Below are 27,294 nucleotides of genomic sequence, written 5' to 3'. Positions count from 1 at the left end.
GTTTTGCGAAGCACCTCCAAAACGGAAAACTCTTTCGTCTAGCGAGTTTTCCGTCTTGCAAGGCATTCGTCTTGCGGGGCACCACTGTACATTATTTTTACAATGGGCCGCACGTGATTGGCTAATTCCGGACTTCTCCTGTAGGCCAATCAGGTTGCGGATTCACTTCCATCTGGAGCTGGATTGGGTGGCTCCTGCGGATCAATCATACTGCTGCATTGTTCTAGGACCAATCAAACTGCTGCATTCTGAATCCTATTGTTCAAGGACCAGTCAGACCGCTGCATTTGGATCCTATTCAACTCAGTACATAACAAAGGTGCTAATCAAAGAACTGGGGAAATATCTCTACATTTGCTCTGTGCTGAATTTTTAATCCACCAATTGCTTGGCAGGTATCACTGTCTTCTATGTGATAACCAGACAGATACAACTAACCTTTGCCAACTGTGTTTAGCCTCATGGAAAACCAAGTTGTTCTAAATTGGAATTGCCCGTCAAATTATTTCCCACCTATTCTTACTGTATGATGGTCAAAGCCTTTCCTTAATATTAGCCCTGAACCTTTTGTATTCTCAGCAATGAATTTCTTGACTTTGACAACTGTCCGAAGTTAATATCAAGAAAACATGAAGCATGAACCCACCAATTACAAAGCTTCTTTGCTCAGTGATCTAATGCTGCTCTTTCTAGTCTGATTATTTGGGGTTACTAAAAATACCATACATTTTTAAAAATGATTATCTGTCAAAGCAGATCAGCTGTCAAATCACACAGCCTCCCTATAGAGCAGGCATGTCCAAAGTCCGGCCTGGGGGCCAAATCCGGCCCACCAGTCGGTTTAATCTGGCCCCACCAGTGGTTATTCGCTGTGACTTGCTGTGGCTAGCCATCGTCTCACACATATGTCCTCCTCTCTGCTGGTTTTGCTCCAACACTGCTGGTTGCCTGCTCACGCTGGCGCCCTGTGTTTGGCTCTAGGTACCATCCTCCTGTCAGCTCTCGAATGTGCCCACCTCTGTATCCTGGCTGTTTGCTGGCTTGCGGCAGCGGCCGTTCAGCCTTCTCTTCCGTCCGTCATTTGGCTCTTGCTGCCTTGCTCCAGTCATCCCTCACTCCCACCCACCGTTCCCTCTGTGCTGCCTGTGATCCAAGCCAAAAGGTATATGAATAGTATTTGGTGACTAATCCTTAAAAAAGGTCCAGAACTCCGGGGGGGGGGGAATCCTAAAAAAGGTAAACAACAACAACTTTGGGGTAAAATCCTAAAAAAAGCTCTACAACTGTGGTCGGACCTCATACATGTTCACTTCATCAAATCTGGCCCTCTTTGAAAAAAGTTTGGACACCCGTGCTATAGAGCATATCTTCACTGGATTTAATTAGACTGACTTCTTTGCAATGTGTTTAGAGTTCGAGTATACAAGAGAACTGTAGATTGCCATCTGCTGGCTAAAAGGAATAGTAACGATGATGATGATGATTGATGATGATAAAAAGAAGACACTCTCATTTCAATATCCTATTTCAAGCTCTAGATCACCTAATCTTCAGTCATGGGTGTTGCTGGGGTCCCAAGTCCAGGTCCAATCAGAGAGCAAATAACAAATACAAGCGAACAAATATATTTGTTTGCATTTGCATTATAACAAATGCAAGCGAAGAAATGCTGCACTCATCGCTGTCCTTTTTAAAAGTATCAGCCCCAGTCCTCAGTTTCATTGGGATTTTCTTGTTCCTGAAATGAATGTTAGTGGAATTAGTTATGGTGTTGATGGCTCACAAAATAGTTTGTTTTAAGTATAGAAGGCTTTTCATACTTTCCAGGGTCTGAAGTAGCTTCCAATTCCCAACCACACTTGAAAACTGTGAGCTACCAATGTCATGCTTTAAAAATGTATGCATCTGAGTACAAGACAGGAACCACAGTTTATGCCACGTATAAATCTGATCTTAACACAACTGGTGCCAGGCATTGGTGTCATGCCGGAAAGGTTTCAGCCTCAGGAAATCATGCAGCTACCACCATTTACGTTCATTTTCCACAAGAGCTTCCTACGATGTGTGAACTACTCATTTTAAAGGTAAGTCGTTTTAAAGGGTTTGTTGGCTGCAATGTTATGGAGATGAATGAAATGCATCTCCACTCACTAGAAACTTTTTGCAGACAGCTGTTGCAAGGAGGAAGAGGGATCTGTACTGCAAACATGGTTTGAGGGGGGCACAATTTTCCTCATGAAAATCCCCCACAACTGCTATTTGTCACAGCATGAAAAAACTTACATGCCTATTTGTCAACATGCCTTTAGAAGAAATCTACTTGATACCAGGTAGCTAATAATTATTAGAGGCAAGTTGTAATTACTCTATCAGATGCAGTTTGCTATAATCTGGGTTCAAATCCATGCCATGAGATTAGGTGAGCAACCTTGGACCAGTTGTTCTCTCTCAGCCTAACCAACCACACAGGGTTCTTGTGAAGATGAAATGAGACAGAGATACTATATACGCTACCATGAGCTCATTGGAGGAGAGATAGGATACAAATGTAAGAAATAAATAAAATAACAGAAACAAACACTACTTTATAATATAGTGCATATAGAACATGCTACAATTCTGAATTTATGCATATTAGCGAGGCCAAGAGTGGGGTCTTGTCATCTGCGCAGCCCAGGACCTCCATACATACTGCCCAGGCTTGCGCCCCCGATATATCACTTCAGGGCTACTAATGCATTGGTTTGACTCCATCGCCTCTCAAGATAGACGGATGCCAACAACAGCAACACTACTGCTGGGATCCAAGGCTAGAGTAATACACTGGTGTTCCTGTGTCAGCAACTCCTTCCAACAGATGTGATGCACAAGAGTTGTTTTGGCAGAGTTAAGCTGCAGAGAGGCTTTATTTGAACTCCCCTTGAAGTATCTTATGGGTCCTTTGAGGAACTGCAAATGTGGGTAACATCAACAACTGAGATAAGGCCTCACCTCATATGTACCATACGTTTAAAGCAGTATTATACTCCTTGAAAGTCATGGGCTTCCCCCAAAGAAACCTGGGAACTGTAGTTTGTTAAAGATGCTTAGAGTTGTTAGGAGGTCACGATTCCCCTCACAAGACTACAATACCCAGAGTAGCTTAACAAATAATCCCTGTCCCCAGGAGAAGTGTTAACAGATCTTCCCCTCAAGGACAGCCACTGGAACTTCCAAAAAGAAATCTCAATGGCACTTTATTGCCTACACCCACGTGACCTAATGATATACTGGTCCCCCCCTCCAAATTTATAACCTTAAATTTATTTGCATGCCTTAAAACAAGGTTAAAAGGCACCATCTAAATTTATAAAGAAGAATTATATCATTTTTAAAAAGAAACAAACTAGTTGTACTTTAGAATGGAGCCCTTAAATAGTTCAGCTTGAATGGAGCCCAGATTATCACACAATTTTACGTCCTGCTGAAATGAATGGAATTTACTGATAACACACCTGTGGTCAATGGCAATATCTAGGAAAAAAATAAAAGAAATTATGATTAAATGGAGATTATGAGGAACGTGCCCTTCCAAGACTTGAGTCCTTTTTTGGGAATGGATTTTGATTTCTAAAACGAAGAAGGAATCATTCTGAATTTTATTCTCGTCATATATTTTTTGCTTCTGAACTTGGCCAGGAATACTTGTTAACATAACCATATGCAGGCCTGCACATTACTTACAAAAACATGAACTCACTTGAGGCCTGCGACTTTAGCAACTGATCCCTCTTAGGCCCTGTGATAATTTCAGCATCTGTTTGAAGCACTAACAGCACCAAATCTAGAGCTCTACGCCATGCTTCCATTTTAGCAGTAACATTGTCATATACTTTCAGAGGCTTTTCAAATGTCCCACCATGTTCAGGGCTTGCTGTTCCCATCTTCCCCTTTTTAAACTCATCCAGCAAGTAGGTGGATGGCAAACCACTCAAGGCTGCTTTCCTGAGATGCTGTTGTATAAAGGTGCTGGCTTCAAGCTCCGATGCAGAGTCTGCACTGTTACACATAACGGTACAAATGTACTGGTGCCAACCACGTGACAAAGCATTAAGCACCAGAGCTTTATATTGCTCTGAAGTTTTTGCAAGCCAAGAGTGGCCATCATGAAACCCTTCTTCCCTGGAATTCTTGGCTGCTTTCTCCAGATTCTCAAGATAAGCAAGACACAGGAGCTCCACGGTGCCACCTCCTGGAAAGACTGCTTGATCGAGAAGGGCATGATGCACACGGTGAGCGCAGGTCCAAAACTGATCTTCGATGGCTTGCATCTTGGATATAACTGGGCAACTAAGCACAGCTGTTATCAGGTGAATGCCTTTCGCTGTTAAAGCAACTGGCATTTGGCCATCCAATCCAACCCAATTTAACTTTAATGCTCCACAGAGGTTCAGACAGACACCCTCACCTATGCAATGCTCATTCACTTGGGTGAGGTAAGTCACTCTGTCTGCTCTTGTAACATCACTAAAAGCCTTCAATACATTGTCAGCTACCCCGTTAATTGTCACTATCTTATTCAGCAGGCATCTTTCTTCTAAACTTGCTGATGTGTTGCCTCGTACCAAAACTAGATTTACCCTGGACTGAATCAGAATATCCAGCATGGAGTTGACCCACAATCTTGAGCTGTTGTCTTCAGCAACTGGATTTTCTAAGAACATCCTTACATTCTGTGACCTGTTAAACCCCAGATGGTGGTATGTTTCGCTCAGGTCACCATCGGCAAGAATAATACGAAGAGGCCTATCCTGGAGCTGCTTAGCAACAGCAACTTTCTCTGGGTGTAATAAAGTGATGTACCCAGGACAGACACAAGAATGACTTTCAGACATGCCTGGTAAACAACATGTCACAACTTCTGAAATATTAAATTGGAAAGGATAGACACCAGCCATTCTGTTGGCAGTCTGCAGCTGGCATCTGAGAATATCCTGTACCAGTTTCATTGCGTGCCAATTTCCATGGCTCAAAGACATTGCCAGTTGTCCCAAATCACTTAACCCATTAAAAGGTTTTGTGCATTTGGCCGGCTGATTGGTTTGTTGCAGTGAAAGACTTTCCTTTATACTGCTTAAGTGCCTACTGAAGTGGGTTACTTTTGATATTTTCTTGCGGCCTGAGGCACCCAAAGGACAGCTTTGAAAACTAAAGCTTTTCTGACTCACAGTTTTGCAAACTGTAAAACCACAACTGGTTTCGACTGATTTACCTAGTGAACTAATTCTGCTGCCTGCAGTCAATACTCCTGGACATGCACACTTTCCCTGACAATAGCATGCATTTGCTTCCGGGATTGTAGCAATTTCTGATTCTTCTTCTGATACTTGTGCATAATCATAAGGATGTTCAAGCAAATAACTATTGTAGGATTTGGTATCTGGAGTTTTCATTTCAATTACCTGTTTTCCAGCAATGCCAGAACAGATGTCATTGGAGGCTTTGTCATCACATTTAATAGGAATATCATATAGTCTTTGCTGCATGTTGTGTAGTGATAATGTAAGGCACTGCAGATGTTCAATGCAAGAGTTCAGGCCTTCAAACATCTCAGCTACCACTATGGAAAGCGGAACACCCTGCTGAAGGCATTCAAGTACAGCCTTGCTCCAAATGCTGACAAGAAACAACAGGGTAGTTGTCCCAGTTCTATATTCTTTGTTCTGTGCCTGGATGGCTTCATTAAGAAGCTGTCCCACTGCACTAGTTAAATCCAAGCTTTCAAGAAGTCTTACTGCAGAACAAACCAACACACCGCCAGGAGTACATTCATCAACAATAAATTTGGGTGATTTCACTGGTCCTAAAAATGTCCTTCCGGTGGATGCCAAAGCTGAAAGTTGCTGCAGTCCAATATGCCTCTTTCTGTTCATGTTCCGGAAAGCCATGACATCTACAAATGAAACACAAGACTTATTGCTTCTGCCTTTTAATGCCTTCCAGCTCTTACTTCATCCATTCCACAGTGTTGGATCTTACTTTTAATGTTTCCAAGGTGGCATATCAACTTATCCATTTTCCTGAAGGAAATAAAAATCCATGCTTCTCACATATTGGGGGATACCAAGTGGGTGCAGAACAGGAAACTAAGATGCCAGCATTAGAATTAAGGAAGGTAAAGAAGCCACACCCACTACCAGAGAAACTGTGAGGACTTTATTAGGAAGAGAACATCACAGGAGCAAGGACAGGAAATGGGAAAGGCTATATGTCTTTCTCCATTAAAATAATGGACTTGCATCATTTTTTGTTGCAAAACCTACCAAATCCTTAATTGTCTAAGTAACATAAGAAGCAGAAACAGGGGATGATACTAGATGCAGCATCTGGATCCGTTCCCTGGGTGGAATCTAAGTTGGCCACACCAAAGGATTCCAAAGTGTTCTATTTGGCAAGGCAGTTCTCAGAATCACCTTTATGTCCTGAGGAAACACCTCTTCCAGGGCAGAAAAATTCCCTGGTTTTGAATGCTTTAGCAACACTTTTTACCTGAATGAGTGCACACATACACACAGATTAGTATAATCTGTAGGGTTGCCATGGCGTGCCAGGTCAGAGGCCAAGAGAATCAAAATCCTACTTTAGCTGTTGCAAATGTGCATTTGTGTGCTCAAGAGTGTGTGCACAGGTGCATTTTTGGCACACACATGGCAATAAACTGGCAAAATAGCCCTCAGGCAATAAATGAATACATCTCCCATTTCTGAAGTAGCATGAACTTGCAGGTCAAGTGGTTTTAAAACTCATGTGCATTATTAACTTGTTGGTTTATGATGGATAACGGGTTGAACAAATAAAGGGAACGTGGCCCTATCTGTGTACCTTTCTTCTGTCCTTTGTGGTGTCCAGGTAATGCCTGGTATAAATATTCAACGCTTGCAGGAAGAGCTTGCCAAGGCCTCAATTTCCCAGGAAGTCTGTGTGCATAACAGCTGCTACTAAGCTGTAGCGGTTCCTGGAAGGCTTGAGTCCTGTTGAGTGGGTGCCATCGCTTACTACGGGATCCTCTGCTCTGTGCTGCGCTAAGCAACGCAGCAAGTGACCAGGGCAATTGCCAGCGCCTTTGCTTGCTCCCTCTCTCCGCCTGGGCTGTGTGCTGTAGGAAGAAACTGGGCCCAGCAGGCTCAAGCCATACTGCTGCATCCCCCAAGGGAAGGCACAGTTGCTATTTGCACAACCTGCCTGCCCTGCCAGCCAGGTGGCTCACCTGCACTTAGCACCCGGAGAGAGGGCTGCGTAGGTCTTGCCCTCTCCCTGGGCAGCAGGACCACCATAGCCCAATACTTCCCAGCACACCGCCCTAAAAAAACACATTACCTGCTTAACTTTAAGTTCCCCTTTGAAAGACGGCATCACGCTGTGCCTTGAGCCTGAGCATCAGCTGTTCATCTCCCTTCCACAGAGCTCCTGGCTGCTTTTGCTTCTCTCTCTCTCTCTCCAGCCCCCGCTAGCCTGCAAGCACAACTCTTTTGCCCGCCCCGGACGGAATTCAAGGCACTCTACTGAGCATGCTCCTGAGCTCCGAGCACGCTCAGTAACATCTACTGAAGCCCTTGCCCTTACCCAGCCCTTGCTGGGGTGATAGCCCAGCCTTTGCTGTTAGTGGGGATGCTAAAGTAAAGGGGGCGGGGAGAGCTGTGGAAGAGCAGTGGTTGGAGACCAGTCAGAGAATACAAAAGGGCAGAGGTTTCCCCCGTGCATTTTTGGGTGGTATCTGAAGAGGCAAGGGACCACACACACACAATTTTTGAAGGCACAAGAATTGCTGCTACTGGATTTTATCGATTCCCTCCCCCGCGCTTCTCTGTGCTCAGTCATAACCGCTATTTCTTTCTTGTAGATTCACAGAAAAGAAATGTATTGACTGTAATTAGTTTGAATATGCTGCCTTGAAAGTATCGTTTAAGTGCAATATTTCAGAGAAGTGCGCTGTGCATGCGTGCGTGTATTCACCCTCCTCTCGACTTGCAACACCAACACCGAAAGGATTAGAAAGTGCGACTGCTTGCTTGCCAATTCTTGGAACTCGCTTCTCAAAGTGGAAGTGTTTGCGGCTCAAACTCTCCTCACCCAGGAACCACATTAACTGCAGCCTTATTACTGGGTGCACTTCCCGGAGAGCCAAGTCCCGTTTAAGTCAGCGGGCGCATAAGAGGACCGCGTGGTTAATGTATAAAGCGTGCAGGGAGAACCCACTGCAGGGACAGACTGCAGACTGAAGCCTTTTCACCTCATGTTCTGACTCCTGTACTCTCTTGTTCCTCCCTCGCTCCCTGATACCCGCGCAACCCACGTCCAGTATCAACATTCACGCCAAAGAAGCGTCCTGGAGAGCTCCAAAGCTTGCTCACAACTTTGGCATCACCGCACTATGGCGTTCAGGGTTCTCCCCACCCGGGTCAATGTGACTATCATCTAAGGGATTTGTACTAGTAGAGACACTCTGCACATGCTAAAAGGGCAGCTTATTTTCCTCCTTCTTTTTGCTCCCTCACTTATTCCAGGACTCCGCAGTGCAAATAGAGAAGGGGCCAGCTTCCTGACATAAATCAAGCCCCTGGCCGCTCTCTCTCCTCCCTGTTAACAGCACGGCGGCGGCGCCCTCGGGGGCGGTTGCCAGGACACCGCCTCCGCTTTGTTTGTGTATCCAGCCAGAAACGGCAACAGCGTTCTGCGTGACGTCACAAGGCCCGCAACTCCCCTCCTGCCGCCTGATTGGCCCTAGGAAGAGAAAAGGAGCCGGGGCTTGCCGGGAATCCCTTCTGTCATAGGACAGTGTTCAGCTTTTAGGGGCGGAGCGACATGAGTCAGAGAACGCAGGTGGTTGAAGAGTCGGCATCCGCCTCTTCGTTGAGCGAACCAAGCGCGGGGCGAGACAGATTTTACAGAATGGTGAGTTGTGCTTCCTGCCCGCAGTTCTTCATGCATTATAAAACAGTGCCTGCTCCCGCCTGCTACTTATGAGGACCAGAGCTGGTAAATCTGTCTGTTTGCCCGCCCATTCCAATCTCTTCAAAGCCTGCCCACCCCGGAACATCTTTCACCCCCCACCCATCATGTTATTCGTGGTTTTCTCGCGGTTTCCTATGATAAGCTGAGGCGAGTAAAAACAACGCCAATACGAATCTGACAGCACACAATGCTCCTTTGAATGTTTGCAGGGAAGTAAGACCCACTGAGTTCCTTGCAGGTAAGTGTGCCATTTAGCTTTATAACTGATGCCTCCATCTCAAATTTAGAAGACTGTGGGGCAGCAGTGCCCAAGCCCTAGATCTCTTGCGCCAGCCCCCATCTTTCCTGCCCCTCTCCACTTTTTAGACTTAGTTGGGGGAAGGGTTACTTGGCTTTCAGGGTGACTGGGTCTGCTCGGTTTGCCCCCAGACACTCCAGACGTCTGTGCAAACTTGTGTTGTGTGCCTCCAAGTAGCAAGTAGCATTCCTTCTCTGAGGCAGTTTGAACAGCCACTATTCAACATGCCTTCTTCACACAATGTGCATGTGTGTGTATAATGGTAAGACCGCCATCACACAGCCTCCACTAGAAGATTTGCAGTGTCACATCACAGTCCTGGATTTGCATGAAGTCGTGGTTGGGTAGGGGTAGGGGAGTCAAAGAGAAGACAGGTTGCACAACAGCTGTGGCTGTGGCGTGAGAACTAGAAGGGAAGGACACAGAGGGGGAAGAAGTGGGAAAAGTCTGAATAAATTTGCAAAAAAGGTTTTAACAAGGAGAAACAGCAGAGGTGGATACAAAACACCGAAAAGGTAACACAACAGAGCCTTTCTCCACTCCTTTCTGAAGCTTTGTTTTAATCCACCACTTTCCCCCTCAGTTATCTCCCTCTGTTATTTAAAACCTCAATTTTCCACTCACTGTCGCCCTCTGCCACTGTTTAAAACTGCCATTTTCCTTTCAGTGCCTCTCATTTTTTTTCTTGTACTCAAATTTTCTCCCTCTTCCTTTCCTCAGCTGCCCTGTGTGAAAGAGTTAAAAGGATTCAGAGCCCTCAAATATTCCACAGTACTTTAGCACAATATATTTCATCCCTGGTACCACGTGTTGTTTTCAACATGAAGTTCCAGATTCAATGTAATCATTTAGAATAGGTATTTTATTAGCAAGCATAAACACCCATGTATGTATAGGTACAACATCTATCAACTGAACTGAACCTTCTCTAACTGAACAAAGTAACTGGCAGGTGTGCTTCTCTAAGATTCTACTTGCCTTAAAGATACAGCAATTTATATAATCACAGCAGAAGTGGCTACAGCATGGGAACGGATGTGGTCTCTGTGTAAGGAGGAGTTGAAAAAAGGAGGGTGAAGATAATAACGGAGTGTGCGGGCAAAGGGAGGCTGCGAAATAGACGAGGAGATATGAAAGTGGGTGTGGTCTGTGTGGAAGGAGGATGCAGGGTAAAGGTGAAAATGGGTATGAAGGGAGTTGCAAAAAAGGCAGCAGAAGGCGTAGGATAATGAAAACACGGGCAGGAAAGTGTTTGAAGAACAGGTGATGGGGGCTTAATAAGTGGGCAGTAGGTGAAAAAGAAGCTTAGTAGTTTAATATGGGGGGGGAGAAGATCCAGCTTAGCATGGGAGGGGCTGTGTGTAGGGGTGAATTGCACAAAATAAGAGGGGAGGCATAGACACGGGTGAAGGTGAAAATGGGTGCAAAGCAAGGCTGTCAAACAGAAGAGAGAAGTGCCTTCAGAAGTGGTGTTGAGAAAGTGAAAAGCGAGCTTAGTAGCTGCTTTAAAAGGTACTGGTCTGTGCCTATCTACTTAGAGCTCCTCTTGGCTCGGTTGAAAACATGCATAGGGTGAGGTGGGACGGCTGCATGCTTACTTGGGGCAAAGGCTGGTTCAACACAGCTGGTCTGCCTGTGTATGTGCAACCATGTAGTTGTTGAATGAGCTGGCTTGGACAATGCATCTCCCCAGTTTGTGGAGGTGAGCATGTGTGCGCAGCTTGTCTCCACCCACCATGTCTGCCATGCCCTTCATGGTATATGCGAGGCGGGAAAAACCCAGTGACACTTGCACAATTCTATGTGCGTAGATGATAATTGTGTGCGTGCTCAATTTCCTGCTTTTAATAGGAAAATCAAACCTGATGTTTTTCTTTTTGCCTATGTGCATTGATAACTGTACACATGTGGGTGGCCGTTGTACATTCCATCCCCACAGGTAGAGATGGGGAGGGGCAGGTGACGCTGGTGTGCTAGGAAGGAGGGAAGGAGTTGTGCGTGCTTTCTCCCCAATATGTGATGGGCCAGATCTGGGGGAAGGGGGTTGTATTGCCTGATCTTTCTCCATATCTAATATAGACCTGTGAGAACACCTTTGCACGAGTAGACATAATAGGTACTTCAATACAGAACAGTGAGGAGCAGGGAGGTAAACAATTGTGGCCCAAAAGTCCTCGGCTCTTTAATTTTAGCAACTTTGGCAAATCAATTACATGTAGACATAATTTTTTTTTTAAGAATATGATAACTATGTATTATTCTATTTTTAGGTAAAGGTAAAGGTACCCATGCCCGTACGGGCCAGTCGTGTCCGACTCTAGGGTTGTGCGCCCATCTCACTTAAGAGGCCGGGGGCCAGTGCTGTCCGGAGACACTTCCGGGTCACGTGGCCAGCGTGACGAAGCTGCTCTGGCGAGCCAGCACCAGCGCAGCACACGGAAATGCCGTTTACCTTCCCGCTATAAAGCGGTACCTATTTATCTACTTGCACTTAGGGGTGCTTTCGAACTGCTAGGTGGGCAGGAGCTGGGACCGAAAGACGGGAGCTCACCCCGCCGCGGGGATTCGAACCACCGACCATGCGATCGGCAAGCCCTAGGCGCTGAGGTTTTACCCACAGCGCATTCTATTTTTAGCTTTCTGCAAATAATATTTTTAAATTCTCTCTTTCTCTCGCTTAATGAAAGGCATCCGGTTTTAGAAGACCAACCTTGGGTGCTAACCTGCGAAGGAAAAGTGGACTGAAACATGAATTGTCCGAGGAGCAAAAGCAGGAGGTCCGGGAAGCTTTTGATTTGTTTGACACAGATGGATCTGGCACCATTGACGTTAAAGAATTAAAGGTATGTGTGTGTATTCTTTTAGCGATTTATAGTGTGATCCTAGGGACACGGGTGGCGCTGTGGTGTAAACCACTGAGCCTTGGGCTTGCCAATCAGAAGGTCGGCGGTTCAAATCCCCGCAACGGGGTGAACTCCCTTTGCTCGGTCCCTGCTCCTGCCAACCTAGCAGTTTGAAAGCACGTCAAAGTGCAAGTAGATAAACAGGTACCGCTACGGCGGGAAGGTAAACGGCATTTCTGTGCACTGCTCTGGTTCGCCAGAAGCAGCTTAGTCATGCTGGCCACATGACCTGGAAAAACTGTCTGCGGAGCAGACAAACGCTGGCTCCCTCAACCTGTAATGCGAGGTGAGCACCACAACTCCAGAGTCATTCACAACTGGACTTAACTGTCAGGGGTCTAATAATAATAATAATAATAATAATAATAATAATAATAATAATAATTTATTTATACCCCACCCATCCGACTGGGTTTCCCCAGCCACTCTGGGCAGCTTCCAACTAAGCACTAAAATACAAATAACCTATTAAACATTAAAAGCTTCCCTAAACAGGGCTGCCTTCAGATGTCTTCTAAAAGTTTAGTAGTTATTTTTCTCTTTGACATCTGGTGGGAGGGCGTTCCACAGGGTGGGTGCCACTACCAAGAAGGCCCTCTGCCTGGTTCCCTGTAGCTTTGCTTCTCGCAAGGAGGGAACCGCCAGAAGGCCCTCGGCTCTGGACCTCAGTGTCTGGGCAGAACGATGGAGGTGGAGACGCTCCTTCAGGTATACTGGACTGAGACCGTTTAGGGCTTTAAAGGTCAACACCAACACTTTGAATTGTGCTCGGAAATGTACTGGGAGCCAATGTAGGTCTTTTGAGACTGGTGTTATATGGTCTCGGCGGCCGCCCCCAGTCACCAGTCTAGCTGCCACATTCTGGATTAGCTGTAGTTTCCAGGTCACCTTCAAAGATAGCCCCACATAGAGTGCATTGCAGTAGTCTGGGTCTAGCCTGACTGTTGTGAGTTTGCTCCCCCCCCTTCCAGTAGTCCAAGCGAGAGATAACTAGAGCATGCACCAGTGCGATCCTAACCATGTATGCTTGGAAGTAAGCCCTATTGATTTTAGTGAGGCATACTCCTAGGATTGTAAGTGAAGGCTGCCTGTTTCTTGCTTCAGAACTATTTCTACATACATAAAAATTTAGCTTGTTAATGCACAAACTGAAACAACCATAGCTCAGTTATAGAGCATCTGCTTTGCGTGCAAAAGGTCCCAGCTTCAACCTCTAGATAGGACTGGAAAAAATATATACCAGTCTGAAACTCTGGCCAGTCAGTGTTGACAGTACTGAGGTAGATGGACCATTTTTCTGACTTGGTCTAAGGCAGCTTCCTGTCTTGCTAATCAGCTGGTGCCCATTAGTCACGCAAGCTTCCAGGTGGCTCTCCCTTATGTTTCCAACACCAACTTGTGTGTATAAAAGTGGTTTTTGCCTTTCTATTACAGGTTGCAATGCGTGCTCTTGGCTTTGAGCCAAAGAAAGAAGAAATTAGAAAGATGGTAGCAGATATCGGGAAAGAAGGAAGCTGTGTCATAGAGTTTGAAGACTTTTTGACTATGATGACCCAAAAAATGGTAAGACATAAAATTTGCTTTTGTGCAGTTGGAGTAAGAGTCAGCACTTCTTCTTCCTTTACTTCTCTCCCCCTTCCTTTTCTTCAAAGAGTGAAAAAGATGCCAAAGAAGAAATCCTAAAGGCTTTCCGATTATTTGATGATGATGGGACAGGCAAGATTTCATTTAGGAACCTAAAGAGAGTTTCCAAGGAACTTGGAGAAAACTTAACAGATGAAGAGTTACAGGTAAATGTTTTGCTCTGCTAAGCCTTTATTCATAGATGCTGCATATTTTAAATAGTTGGGTAATAGTTGGAGCTGGCGGTACTGAGGGTCATTGGGCTGTTTAATTGTATTTGTGCATATTTCAGAGGGCTCTGAAGAACACCTGTTCAGCCATCCCCTCTTCCGGATTATGCTGTTCTATTTCCCCCTTGCTGGTATTCTCCACACTCATGCAACATGCAGTGATCATTTTGTAGAACTGAACATGCTCAGTCCTGATTGTTGGAAGTTTGCCCCCCGCCCCCCTTACCCCAAGAGAAAGAAAAAAATATGACTATTTTTTGTAGTTCTGAAAACAAGAGTGTCTTCAAATCCCGCTGATACCTTGTGTTTAAGCAGTTCTGTTTTGACTACATAAGCAAAGGCATTTGGCAAAAGAGTTTGCTTGTTTGTATTTAGGATAGTTATTCATCAAGCATTTCAATTTTGGGCATTATAATGGAGCTGAGAAAACACTTAACAAAATGAGTGCTGGATGCTTCCAGGTCAGTGCTTAATCTTCAGCGTTTTTTTTTACAGGAAATGATAGATGAAGCTGACCGTGATGGCGATGGTGAAATAGATGAACAGGAGTTCTTGAGAATCATGAAGAAGACCAGTCTATATTAATGGCTATGTTACCTAAAAGGTGACCCGCAAATATTTAAAAATATTTCTGCTATTCTATGATGAGCTCAATAGTATGGCAGGTTTGGATTGAGGGAGGGAGATGAGTGGTGCTTTAGAGAGAGAGAGAGAGAGAGAGAGAGAGAGAGAGAGAGAGAGAGAATATATCTGCCAAATAGTTCGGGGTTGTTTTTTTAAGGTGCTGGATTTAAACAGTTCCTGACTCGAAAACTGTGGTTCATATCTGGCCAAGTTAAGATTTGTTCACATTATAAAACTTGCAAAATGTAAGATCAGAGCACAGGCAGCCTCCTTCCTAGGACTTTGAGAGATATCACGATGATTTACTACCCCATTAAAAACAACAAAAATTACACCAGAATTGTGACTTGTAATTCTTCATTAAAGAATTTGCACCAACATGTGTTTGGTTTGGATGGTAAAGTGATAAGATCTTTATTTGTCAATAACATGTTCCTCGCTCAGCTACACAGGTGAATATGTATGAGCCTTAATTGTAGCAACATTCAATTTTTTTCACTGAAAGAAAGGATGGTAGTCTTAAGAGATTATGAGGTAGATGGCTTTGGATGCCAGTAGTTCCTTACGGAGTGCCAAGCAGAGTTCTGACCCTTAATGCAACTTAAATGTGAGGGTGGTCACGAGAGGCTTCCAGTTTTATCAGGGAAATGTCAGGGGACAAATTGGAGCTGCTTAACCCTCTCCCCTCCAGTAGTTTCTTCTCGAAATTGCCCTTTTCAGCTAGTGAGGAGCAGATGGGGATGGAATTTTGAGCAGGAAAACACCTGGAGGGGGAAGAGTTAAGCACTGCCTTCTCCTGTTGTTCCTCTGATCAAATGGACAGTCACTCATGATCACCTTTCTCCTCTCTTGCATCTTGTTTGACCCCTCACTATTTGAATTTTAACCCATATCACTGGGATTCAGCTAGCAACAGTGCTCTGTATCAGGAATGGGAAGCCTGTGTACCTCAGGCTGTTGGATTTCATCTCCTATCAGCCACAGCCAGCCTGGCCAGTGGAGAGTTACATCCCTAAACATCTGGAGGGCCACAGGTTCCCTGTCCCTGCTGTATATGGAGGTACTTACAGTGTATGCCACACTGCTGCAATCTTGTTAGTCAGATCTTATAAAGGTAAAGGGACCCCATTAGGTCCAGTCGTGGCCGACTCTGGGGTTGTGGCGCTCATCTCACTTTATTGGCCGAGGGAGCCGGCGTACAGCTTCCGGGTCATGTGGCCTGCATGACTAAGCCAATTCTGGCGAACCAGAGCAGCACACGGAAACACCATTTACCTTCATGCTCGAGCGGTACCTATTTATCTACTTGCACTTTGATGTGCTTTTGAACTGCTAGGTTGGCAGGAGCAGGGACCGAGCAACGGGAGCTCACCCTGTCGTGGGGATTCGAACCGCTGACCTTCTGATCAGCAAGTCCTAGGCTCTTTGGTTTAACCCACAGCATCACCCGTGTCCCTGAGTCAGATCTTATAGAATTATATAAATGTTTGCTATACAAAGCCCTTGAGTTTTGCAAAGACCTAAGCGTAAACTTTTTCTTTCATTCTGGGAGTAGCCCCAGTGAAGTTAACACAAGCCATCTAAGGGTGACTTTGGTTTGGCGTGTTTTTAATGTCTGGTTTGCCTAGGTCTTGCACTCAGTGCCCAAAAGTGAGGTCCATATGCCAAATCATTGCTTTTCACATGGCAGCTTCTTCTGAGTGGCATGACCCTCCACATGGGTGCCTGAATCTGTGGTGTGGAATATCTTAAATAAGGAAAAGTGGGTGATCTTACAATGAAAGTGCGTCTAAATTCCTAACCTTCCCTGAAAGCGTCAGTGCAATAAATGCTTTACAAAGTTCTTTTTTTTCCTCTAGAAACAGTTACTTGGTGTTGATTAACAGCTTTTTTGTGGCTAGTATCTGGGCCGTTATATAAGAAATTACTGTCTCACAGTCTAAGCAGGACCACTTGTCAATTCCTTCCATTCTAGGTGTTTTACATGTAGGCAATGCATGTATGCAATCTACTGCTTGATGTCTCAAATGATGCTGTTTTTAACTTTATGAGATCTTCAATAAACCGGCATAAGATTGTACCTGAGAGGGCTCCCCCTTTTTTTAATGCAGGCAGCTACTTTCTCAAGGTAGGGGTGGTTTTGCTGGGTCAGGCATCAATGATCTACTGACAGTAGGTTATGGGCCTAGCAGAGGGTTCCGATGTTTGACTTCTGGGCATGTTCTAAACCAGCTCTTGCAATGTGTAGGTTGTGCATACTTTGGAGTCCAACATTCTCATGAAGGAAACCTTGCCTGAGTCCCCTGCCTCCTGCCCCCAATGAGGAAAAGTTTTGAGCTTTTTAATTTAGGAAAAAAGCGAGTAAGGGGCAGACATAATAGAAGAGGAAGTTGATAGAAACAAGTTTTCCTTCTCTCCTAATGCTAGAACACAGGATGGAGAAAGTTTAATTATACAATCCTCTCTCTCTCTCTAGATATAGTGATGGCAACCAACTTGGATGGCTTTAAAGAAGGATTAGACCAATTCATGAAGGATAAGGTTAAGTCCATTGTCAGATGGTATGCCTTTGAATCTGACTTGCCCATTATACTAAGTGGGTAGAGAGTGCTGTTATATGCAGTCCTGTTTGTGGGCATTTCATAGGCCTCATGTTGGCCACTGTGAGAATATAGGATGGTGGACCAGATAGCCTTTGGGCTGATTGAGCAGGACTCTTATGTCCATATATATGTTTGGAAGAAGTGCAAGTCTGACAAGTGAGCCTTAGACACCAGAAAGCGCACTTTGGAACACGTTGAAAGAGGTGCCTGAAGAGGAACTTTTACTTTTTACATTAGTCACCAGCCACTGTGTATAAGGATCAAGATTTAGATTGCCAGAGATACAGACAATTTGGGGCAGGCAGGAAATCTGATAAACAGAAATGGAAATGTGAAAAAAGAAGTCAGAATTTCATTTGGCGTCACAACGCCTGGGCATGGCGGTGAAGAAAACGTGAAGTGCGGCATGCAGTCTGCCAATGAATGGGGGGATTTCTCTTCGTTTGGGGCTTTTGGGGACTGTTGATATGTAACAGATTAACGGGATGCCTTGGAAACATGATCTCCACCTACTTTTTTTTCTTTGCATTTACGGTAATAATGGGGAACAGTAGTGATTTCCCCCCATTTGGTTTAAGTTCCATTTTATTATTCATAGTGAAACTTGGTAAGATGGGCCAAGCTTGAAAGTTACTTCATCTGTACACCTGTGGGTTATTTCTCTGATCTTTTCTTCTTCTTTAATTGCAGTCTGAAGTTATTTACTTGTTCATGTTCCAAGACATAACACTTTGGAGCTACTCTGCTCTCATTTCCAATTTCCTGTTTGTTTTTAATGTGCTGCTTACATGTATATCTGAGTTACATTTTGATTTGGTTCTGGTTTAATAAAGATAATAGAATCCTTATAGTACTTCTAAATCATTTAGTGCTTTTATTCCTTTCACTTTATATTTTAGCAGCTGCCGTAGGGAACTGAGGGAGGCCTAGATGTAGGTATGATTCACTTAATTCTTCAGTGGGTTTACAGTTTCACCACTTATTCCTGTTGGGCTGTAAAGAGGCATCTCATTAGATTTTGACTCACTAATTGTGGTTTACAGTATGATACATGGGAGGCTTAAGTAACATTGAAATGTACCATTAATATTGGCAAGGTTCTTGCAATAATATACAAAGCCCCGGACAAACTGGGGGCAAGGTACCTTACTGTCAGGGACTGGACTGAAGAGGAATGGTGGAGACTGCCTCCCCCTCCGCTTCAATCTTCCAGAGAAGAGGAAGACAGTATAGATTTACAACAGTGGTTTCCAGAAGGTCATGGCTCAGAGATAGATGAGGGGCAAAGCTGGGAAATAACGGGAGAAGGGGGGAAGCAAGCAGAACCGGAGCAGCTGGCTGACACGTTATCACTAGAAAGCATTCCAGACCCCCTTTCTCCCAGAACCCGGCGAGCAGTGAAAGTAGGAGAGCTAAGAGCTAAGAGGCAAATGGCCTTAAAAGCCACCGTAAAAGGGGGGTGCTGCTGTTGACAATTGAGAAGGAAAGAGGGAGGGAGTTTACTTGGAGCAACGCCATTACTCCAAGAGGTTGCCTTTCTAAGCTTCTCTCTGTGAATATTGAATAAAAGGCTTTGGTAAGAGCTTTTCTTGTCTGTCTATCCCTGGCAGCCTGCCGTGGGAGGATCGGATTCTCTGATGCCTGACACTTACAGTCTGCCTGAGCCCTTATATCCCAGCTGTGATGTTAATTATCCCAGGGTTTCAGAAACCCAACTTGCTCCAACTAGGCCATTTTGTGTCACTGGTCCCACGTTGTAGACTACTCCTTCCAGCAGAGATTCAGCATGCTTCCTAGCTACTAATTTCCAGGCATCTCTTGAAGACCATTTAATGCCAGTAGGCCTGTCCAGTTAATTTTCAAAAGTTGAGTTAGTCATTTTAGTGACAATTTTGTATTGTTTTATACTATTTGTATTTGTATATGTTGTGCACTATCTTGATTTTTTGTGTAACTGAAAAGTGTGTTTATTAAATCAACAGCGCACATTTTTCAGAAACTACCAAGTAATCAGAGAAAAATTCTATGAAACTACACCAAAAGGTCTAGTGGTGGCCCACCATTTAAATAATGAGTGTGACTTCAATCTTAACCCAGTCTGCTAAGAATTAAGTCCCACTGAAAGCAATAATGGTTGTAGCTAAAGTAGCCAGTGATGATCATGATAGCCTTATATTTAACACTAGCTACATGTAAGATGGGAGTCATACATGAACAGAGATGGACATTATCTCAGAGACCTGCATTAGATTAATTTAGCAATTAACTGGGGAAGGGATTTCCTGGAGGGAGGGGAGAGGAAAACTAGGGAAATTCGTAGGACTCAGATTACATTATCCATCCTTTCTGTTTCCAGAAGCATGCCCCACCAGCACACACCCTTGAAACACACCTCACCATTTACTTTCAATATATACAATGATGCCAACAGTCTGAGAGGTACAGATCAACAAACCCCTGTGTTGCAAACTTAACACAACAAACAACACAAGCAACACGATGACCAGTATACTAGATAGCACTGCAATTCTTATTGAATAATACACATACCGTAATTTAGTACAACAAAAACAAAAATGTGTACACTTGTAAATTCTCTAATATATTTGAAATCAAATAAACACATGTCATATGACCACTGCTCCTTGTGCATTTTTCTAATCTATGGGTTGTGCTGAAGAAGATTCCAGCGAAATAGTCAGATTATCTGGGATCACTGTCCCACATTGTCATTCACTTACTACTTCGGCACCATGAATGCCTAAAAAGTTTTACCGTTTAGCTCACAGGATAGCATCTATTACTTTGTTTCAACTATTATACTTCTATGGACTTTCAGAGATTGACAGACGTCTGTTCATTTGATTTCAAATATATTAGAGAATTTACAAGTGTACACATTTTGTTTTTGTTGTACTAAATTATGTATATTATGCAATAAGAATTGCAGTGCTATCTAGTATACTGGTCAACAGTCTGAGAGGTGCATAGTGCAAAGGGAGAAGGGTTTTCTTCTTCTTCCTTCTCAGACACTCCAGAATGCTGATTAACAGCACTTGGGAAATAGATTCCTCTGAAAGACTGAGCTCCTGGGAGAACTACATTTCCCACAAACCTTTAAGCTGTTGTCCCAGTATGCCAGAGAAAGAAGGGAGAGGCAATTCCCTCCTTGCAGCACCAGGTGTCTGCCTGTGTTGACACATGTATTAAAACAAGTGGGGAGTTGGGGCTGGAATGGCAGCAAGTACAGTGGAGAATAGAGGATGAGCAGCAGGCAGTTTTTCTCTGTCTCAGCTTTTGGTAGCTTTAGAAACCTGCCCCTTCTTTGAGGTGCGCTGATAATAATTCTGTGTCTGAATGATTGAGGCATAACACTGATGCATATTCAAATGCACATCTAATTGAAAGCAGATTTCAATTGAAGGGAGAAATTCAGATGCATACCTCATTTACGTCAAATTATGGTTCCTAATTCACATGTGATATGTACACAGATCAGAGTGAGGAAGCAGGAATTCTAAAACATCATTTAAAATATTTAGTGGCACTTAATATTTTATTTAGTGCATGAAATCTATATATCGCTTGATTGTAAAAAATAAAAATCATGTTACATGGATCTAGTTTACTCCATGTTGCCTTGACAGAAATGCGTTCACAACCAACTGAATTATGTGCTAGAAGTTCTGTTGAAGAACATTACAAAGCTTAATTTTTTAAAAAAATTATAAATGCTTATGAATACACATAACTAATTCCAAAGGTAACTGTTAAGCTTTGGGGAAATTTTCCTCATGTTTTATTCAAATTCACATTGACGTTTTCACCCATTGTTCCCATTTAAACTGATTTGCCACAGATAGCTGATGGAAAAATGCTGAAAGGAAATAACAGAAATGCAAAAATAACAGCTCCGAATACAACTACTTTTAAAAAAAACCCCAACAACCTGCAGGATGTGTTCTTATTCTTTAAAAGCTTAGCAATGCAACATGTCCTATGGAAAAAGTTTACTGAGCAAAACAGCTTAGCCCTTCAATGATGTCATGAGAACTGCATTAACAAGCAAAAAAAATCTAAAAAGTCCCCAGAAGCATCAGCAAATTTGTCAGACCTTTTTCAAGTAAAATGCAACCACAATGCCAGAAACAAAGGCAACCTCAGAAATGCTGTATAGATAATGATACAGAGAACGTGATGATTATTAACTTCGTTTATACTTTCTATAGTGAATCATATTAATTGTTTTGTTTTTAGTGGAGCATGGAGAAAGGGTGAATCACCTATTTCTGAACCATTTCTCAGTGCAGTTCCCTCTATAATCTGTGATATAAGAGTGGAACCAGAGTTAATTCCCAAGTTACTCCCTTCTTATGCTTCCCAATTTCTCTCTCTACTCCCAACATTTCCTTATTCTGCAATGAATGAAGCTTCACAGGGGTCACTTTCAACAAAATTCTTTGAAAGCAGTTAATTTCATCATTAAAGGGGTTGAACTGTATCTAACCCAATAGTGACTAAGCTATAGGAAAAGCATCTCTTCACTTTAAGAATAGGTGGGTGGGGAAACCTGGCTGTGAAGGAGGGCTTAAGTGACTGTAGCTGGGTGGTAAGTGAGGGGGAACAGAGAATTGTTGCCCAGGGTTTCTAGAATTCCACTGAATAGAATTCAGATTTAAAGCCCACGAGCTGTTGACTCAGCATGTTCCTAAACTGAGCTTTTAGAAAAGGCGTAACCCCTGCTCTTATCAGATGTGGACTATATCAGTTCTTCAAAGAGCTTGAACGGCACAGGATACCGTAGAGAGATCACACACTTTTAAATCCGTGGTTGGTGCCCTGCCTGAAGAATTTATATATTTATCTACCAATCAGGCTGTGTAGACATCCTGACTGCAGAATGGTTTACAGCACAACATTAGATAAAACAGGATTATAATTAAAAAAAGAAGAAGCACATGAAATACCATTAAAATGAACAGCAGATAAAATAATCGCAAGGATTAAATGCCACAGCAATACTGAAGAAGAAGAAGAAGAAGAAGAAGAATTTATTATTTATACCCCAGCCATCTGGCTGGGTTTCCCCAACCACTCTGGGCGGCTTCCAACAAAAGATTAAAAGTACATTAAAACATCACTCATTAAAAACACAGACTGATGTGGAAATGTGGAGAAGCGAACTTACAATTGGAAAAATGAGAAATGAGGGAGAACCAAAATTGACCAACTTGTCCGTCTCTAATAATAATAATAATAAATTTTATTTATATCCCGCCCTCCCCAGCCGAAGCCGGGCTCAGGGCGGCTAACAACAATAAAACAGTATAAAAGTATAACATAAACAACACTCTAAAATCATTCATTGTAAAATTAATTAATTCAGGCCACTGGCGACCATTGGGCCAGAGCTCCGCGAAGATTGCCGAGGGAAGGAGTCAGGCTGTGCCCTGGCCAAAGGCCTGGTGGAACAGCTCTGTCTTGCAGGCCCTGCGGAAAGATGTCAAGTCCCGCAGGGCCCTGGTCTCTTGTGACAGAGTGTTCCACCAGATCGGAGCCACAGCCGAAAAAGCCCTGGCTCTAGTTGAGGCCAGCCTAACTTCTCTGTGGCCTGGGACCTTCAAGATGTTTTTATTTGAAGACCGTAAGTTTCTCTGTGGGGCATACCAGGAGAGGCGGTCCCGTAGGTACGAGGGTCCTAGGCCGTATAGGGCTTTAAAGGTTAAAACCAGCACCTTAAATCTGATCCTGTACTCCACCGGGAGCCAGTGCAGCTGGTGTAGCACCGGGTGAATGTGATCTCGCAGCGAAGACCTTGTAAGGAGTCTCGCTGCAGCATTCTGCACCCGCTGGAGTTTCTGGGTCAGTCTCAAGGGCAGCCCCACGTAGAGCGAGTTACAATAATCCAATCTGGAGGTGACCGTCGCATGGATCACAGTGGCTAGGTCAGGGCGAGAGAGGTAAGGAGCCAACTGCTTAGCTTGGCGGAGATGGAAAAATGCCGCCTTTGTTATAGCTGCAATCTGCGCCTCCATGGAAAGGGAGGCGTCGAAGATTACACCCAAACTCTTAACAGACGGTGCTGGCACTAATTGCGCCCCCGCAAGAGATGGGAGTTGCCCCCCCAATCCCATATCGCCCCGTCCTAGCCACAGGACCTCTGTCTTCGAAGGATTTAGCTTCAACCGGCTCCCACGTAACCATCCAGCCACAGCTTCCAAACATCTGGTCAGTGTGTCTGGGGCCGAGTCAGGATGGCCATCCATCAACAGATAGAGTTGGGTGTCATCGGCATACTGATGGCAACCCAGCCCAAAACTCCGAACAAGCTGGGCGAGGGGGCGCATAAAGATGTTGAAAAGCATCGGGGAGAGTATCGCACCCTGAGGTACTCCACACACCAAGGAGTGGCGCGATGACAATTTCCCCCCAAGCGCCACTCTCTGTCCCCGACCAGAGAGAAACGAGCGCAGCCATTGAAGGACTGTGCCCTGGATCCCCACGTCGGCAAGACGGTGGTCCAGAAGTTCATGATCGACCATGTCGAAAGCTGCTGATAGATCTAGAAGAATCAGCAGCCCCGACCCGCCTCGATCCAGCTGTCTACGAAGATCATCTGTTAGGGCGACCAGAGCCGTCTTGGTCCCATGACCAGCGCGGAAGCCGGACTGGAATGGATCCAAAGCCGATGTTTCATCCAGAAACCCACCAAGCTGTTCGGCAACCGCTCTCTCAATCACCTTACCCAGGAACGGAAGATTCGAAACCGGGCGGTAATTGGATAGATCTAAAGGATCTAATGATGTTTTCTTTAAGAGCGGGCGCACCACTGCCTCCTTCAGTTCCCCTGGGAATGTCCCCGTGCCAAGGGACAAATTGATGATATCCCCCAGGAGGGCCCGCACCTCGTCTGGACACGCTCTAATCAGCCAAGACGGGCACGGGTCGAGAGGACAGGTGGTGGGCTTTCCAGCTCGGAGGAGTCTGTCCACATCGGCTAGGGATATCCGGTCGAAGTGGTCCAATACTGGACCCGAGGACAGTCGAGGGGCCTCCAGTTCCTTTATTGTATCCAAATTGGCAGGGAGGTCATGGCGGAGCAACAAGACCTTCTCCGCAAAAAAGCTCGCAAATGCCTCACAGCTAAGTGTCAAATTGTTATTTAAATTTGGCTGTCCCACAAGGGACGTTAAAGACCTGATTATACTAAATAATTGCGCTGGGCAAGAGCTAGCGGATGCAATGGAGGCCGAGAAGTATGACTTCTTAGCAGCCTTCACTGCCATCTCGTAGGCTTTCATAAAAGCCCTATAAGATGTTCTTGAGGCTCCGTCACGGGCACCCCGCCATACTCGCTCTAGCCGTCTGAGGTCCCGCTTCATTTTCCGGAGCTCCTCGGTAAACCAGGGAGCCCGGTTTCTGCGGGGTTGCAGAGGGAGCTTAGGTGCGATCTCATCGATGGCTGCCAGGAGTTGGGTATTCCAGCTCTCAACAAGCTCAGTCAATGAGTCGCCAGGGGGAGCAAGGTCCCGCAAGGCTTGGCGGAATCTATCAGGGTCCATCAGCCTCTGCGGGCGAGCCCAAATTGGCTTGCCACCTAAGCAGGGTGGGGGCGGAAAGTCAATCCTGGCTTTCAGAGCGTAGTGATCAGACCATGGCACCTTCATCGAAGGAGACATGATCACATCTATACCTACGCCAAAGATCAAATTCAGCGTGTGGCCTGCTTGATGCGTGGGGCCCGAAACAAACTGGGAGAGCCCTAGTGTCGCCATGGAAGACACCAGGTCCAGAGCCTGTGAGGAGGGAGTGGCATCAGCATGGATGTTAAAGTCCCCCATACCAATAGGTTAAGGAACTCCAAGGCCCAGCCGGCCACCGCCTCCAATAGGCCTGACAGGGTGGCTGCTGGTGCGCTAAGTGGCCGGTACACCAGCCAGACAGCCAAGCTCTCCTCGGAGCCCCACACTAGGCCAACACATTCAATGCCGGGGATCGATGGCGATGGTAGAGCCCTGAAAGGACAATCTTCCCGGATTAATAATGCCACCCCTCCCCCCCGGCCCACAGTCCGCGACTGGTGGAGGACGGAAAAACCTGGGGGCACCATCTCTCGTAAGGTAACTGTTGCCCCTTCGCGCACCCAGGTCTCTGTCACACAAGCCAGGTCGACCCCCTGCGAGATAAAGAAATCTCGCAGGGTGGCGGTTTTATTGCCTATAGACCTGGCATTGCACAGCACCAGTTCCATCTGATACTTTTTTTAACTGACCATGTTGTGTTGTGTTTTGTGCTGTTGTGCCTTACTGTTAAGAGTTGTTTTATTGTTTTACTGATTTGTTTTTTTTAATGTTCAAGAGATTGCCATTCTGAGAGAGGTTTGCAGTGTGGCAGCAAAGGGGTATACAGTGGTGCCTCGCAAGACGAAAAGAATCCGTTCTGTGATTCTCTTCGTCTAGCGGTTTTTTCGTCTTGCGAAGCAAGCCCATTGACGGATTAGCGCTATTAGCGGCTTTTAGCGGCTTATCGGCTTATCGGATCAGCTGATAAATGGCTTAGCGGCTTAGAAAAAGGGGGGAAGGGGAAAAAACCCGCAGGAACTCGCAAGACATTTTCGTCTTGCGAAGCAAGCCCATAGGAGATTCGTTTTGCGAAGCACCTCCAAAATGGAAAACTCTTTCGTCTAGCGAGTTTTCCGTCTTGCGAGGCATTCGTCTTGCGGGGCACCACTGTAAATCACAGAAATCAATATCTGTGGAAGTGCTTAATGCTTCAAATCACTAAGGTAAGCTTTTATCATATAAATTAGCAGGTGACTAGCGGGTGGAGCTGTGGTCTAAACCGCAGAGCCTAGGACTTCGCTGATCAGAAGGTCGGCAGTTCGAATCCCCGTGCTGGGGTGAGCTCCCGTTGTTCAGTCCCAGCTCCTGCCCACCTAGCAGTTCGAAAGCACATCAAAGTGCAAGTAGATAATTAGGTACCGCTGCAGCAGGAAGGTAAACGGCGTTTCTGTGTGCTGCTCTGGTTTCGCCAGAAGCGGCTTAGTCATGCTGGCCACATGACCCAGAAACTGTCTGTGGACAAACGCCGGCTCCCTCAGCCTATAGAGCGAGATGAGCATGCAACCCCCGAGTCGTCCATGACTGGACCTCATGGTCAGATGTACCTTTACCTTTACCTAACACTTAAAAGGTTGGATCATAAGAACTGTGAGCAAATTTATGCCTATGGATTGGGGTTTTCCAGCTTTCTCCTTCCCACTGCAACCCCCTGTGCCAACTCCACACACCCGCAAAAAAGCAGTCCTTTGGTTGTGGTGCAGGAGGCTGAGAAAAGGAATTCATCAAGTGTCATCCTCTACCCCCTTATGTGAACAGGAGTGCTTTCCATTTGCACATGCAGCCTTTAGGATCCAACCCAATATTAATAATGAAATTACACAAGGAGAACCTGTAGAAAACAATGAGTGGGATTCACCTAATGAGTTCCATCAGTGGAAGCCCTGTGCAAGGTCTTATACTTGCACTATGGGGCTTTCTCCTCTCTCTGCTCCCACTCCAAAAACTGGCTTGGGGGGCAGGGGGAGCTGGGAGAAGAATCAGAACAGCATAGGTGGGTAGGAGAGAGGGAACCATTCCCTGGGGAGCTGAAGAGCATGAACTGACAGAATGTTCAATTGACTTAGCACAACTTTAAAGTCCTCCCGATGTTGTAGTGTATCTTTACCACCTAGAAGAAGAAGAGAAGAGTTTGGATTTGATATCCCACTTTATCACTACCCTACAGAGTCTCAAAGAGGCTAAAAATCTCCTTTCCCTTCCTCCCCCACAGCAAACACTCTGTGAGGTGAGTGAGGCTGAGAGACTTCAGAGAAGTGTGACTAGCCCAAGGTCACCCAGCAGCTGCATGTGGAGGAGCGGGGACGCGAACCCGGTTCACCAGATTATGAGTCCACTGCTTTTAACCACTACACCACACTGGCTCTCCTCAACGAAGCTGAGGGTTCCTGTCACAAAGTGAAC

General features: G+C 45.1%; 2 protein-coding genes across 3 annotated transcripts; one reads left to right on the top strand and one right to left on the bottom strand.

The window, feature by feature from the left end:
• Positions 1-1,359: 1,359 nt before the first annotated feature.
• Positions 1,360-8,673, bottom strand: BBS12 (Bardet-Biedl syndrome 12). 2 transcript variants are annotated; one of them, XM_082236942.1, is made up of 3 exons: positions 7,357-7,639; positions 3,740-5,932; positions 1,360-1,738 (listed from the first exon to the last, which is right to left on the bottom strand). In XM_082236942.1, the coding sequence occupies exons 2-3, from the start codon at positions 5,925-5,927 to the stop codon at positions 1,719-1,721; spliced, it is 2,208 nt and encodes a 735-aa protein (XP_082093068.1). In that variant the 5' UTR covers positions 5,928-5,932; positions 7,357-7,639; the 3' UTR covers positions 1,360-1,718. The 2 variants fall into 2 exon arrangements, with proteins under 2 accessions (XP_082093068.1, XP_082093069.1); XM_082236943.1 differs by lacking the exons at positions 1,360-1,738; positions 7,357-7,639 and adding an exon at positions 8,535-8,673 and having other exon boundaries at positions 3,479-5,932.
• Positions 8,674-8,726: 53 nt separating this feature from the next.
• Positions 8,727-15,001, top strand: LOC309540312 (uncharacterized protein). Its single transcript, XM_082237099.1, has 5 exons — positions 8,727-8,931; positions 11,977-12,132; positions 13,627-13,755; positions 13,845-13,982; positions 14,541-15,001. Exons 1-5 carry the CDS (start codon positions 8,842-8,844, stop codon positions 14,628-14,630), a joined length of 603 nt encoding a protein of 200 aa, XP_082093225.1. The 5' UTR covers positions 8,727-8,841; the 3' UTR covers positions 14,631-15,001.
• Positions 15,002-27,294: the final 12,293 nt, after the last annotated feature.

Source organism: Podarcis vaucheri (assembly GCF_965113315.1).
Source record: "Podarcis vaucheri genome assembly, chromosome: 9".
In the NCBI taxonomy this organism is placed as follows: Eukaryota; Metazoa; Chordata; class Lepidosauria; order Squamata; family Lacertidae; genus Podarcis; species Podarcis vaucheri.
This window is presented reverse-complemented; position numbering and strand designations above follow the sequence as displayed.

Bases quoted from the DNA above. Each gene is read 5' to 3' on its own strand.
- LOC309540312 (XM_082237099.1), top strand. From the start codon at position 8,842: ATGAGTCAGAGAACGCAGGTGGTTGAAGAGTCGGCATCCGCCTCTTCG. The intron at 12,133-13,626 runs GTATGTGTGTGT...TTTCTATTACAG, and splicing joins TTGACGTTAAAGAATTAAAG to GTTGCAATGCGTGCTCTTGG. The intron at 13,756-13,844 runs GTAAGACATAAA...TTTTCTTCAAAG, and splicing joins CTATGATGACCCAAAAAATG to AGTGAAAAAGATGCCAAAGA.
- BBS12 (XM_082236943.1), bottom strand. From the start codon at position 5,927: ATGGCTTTCCGGAACATGAACAGAAAGAGGCATATTGGACTGCAGCAA.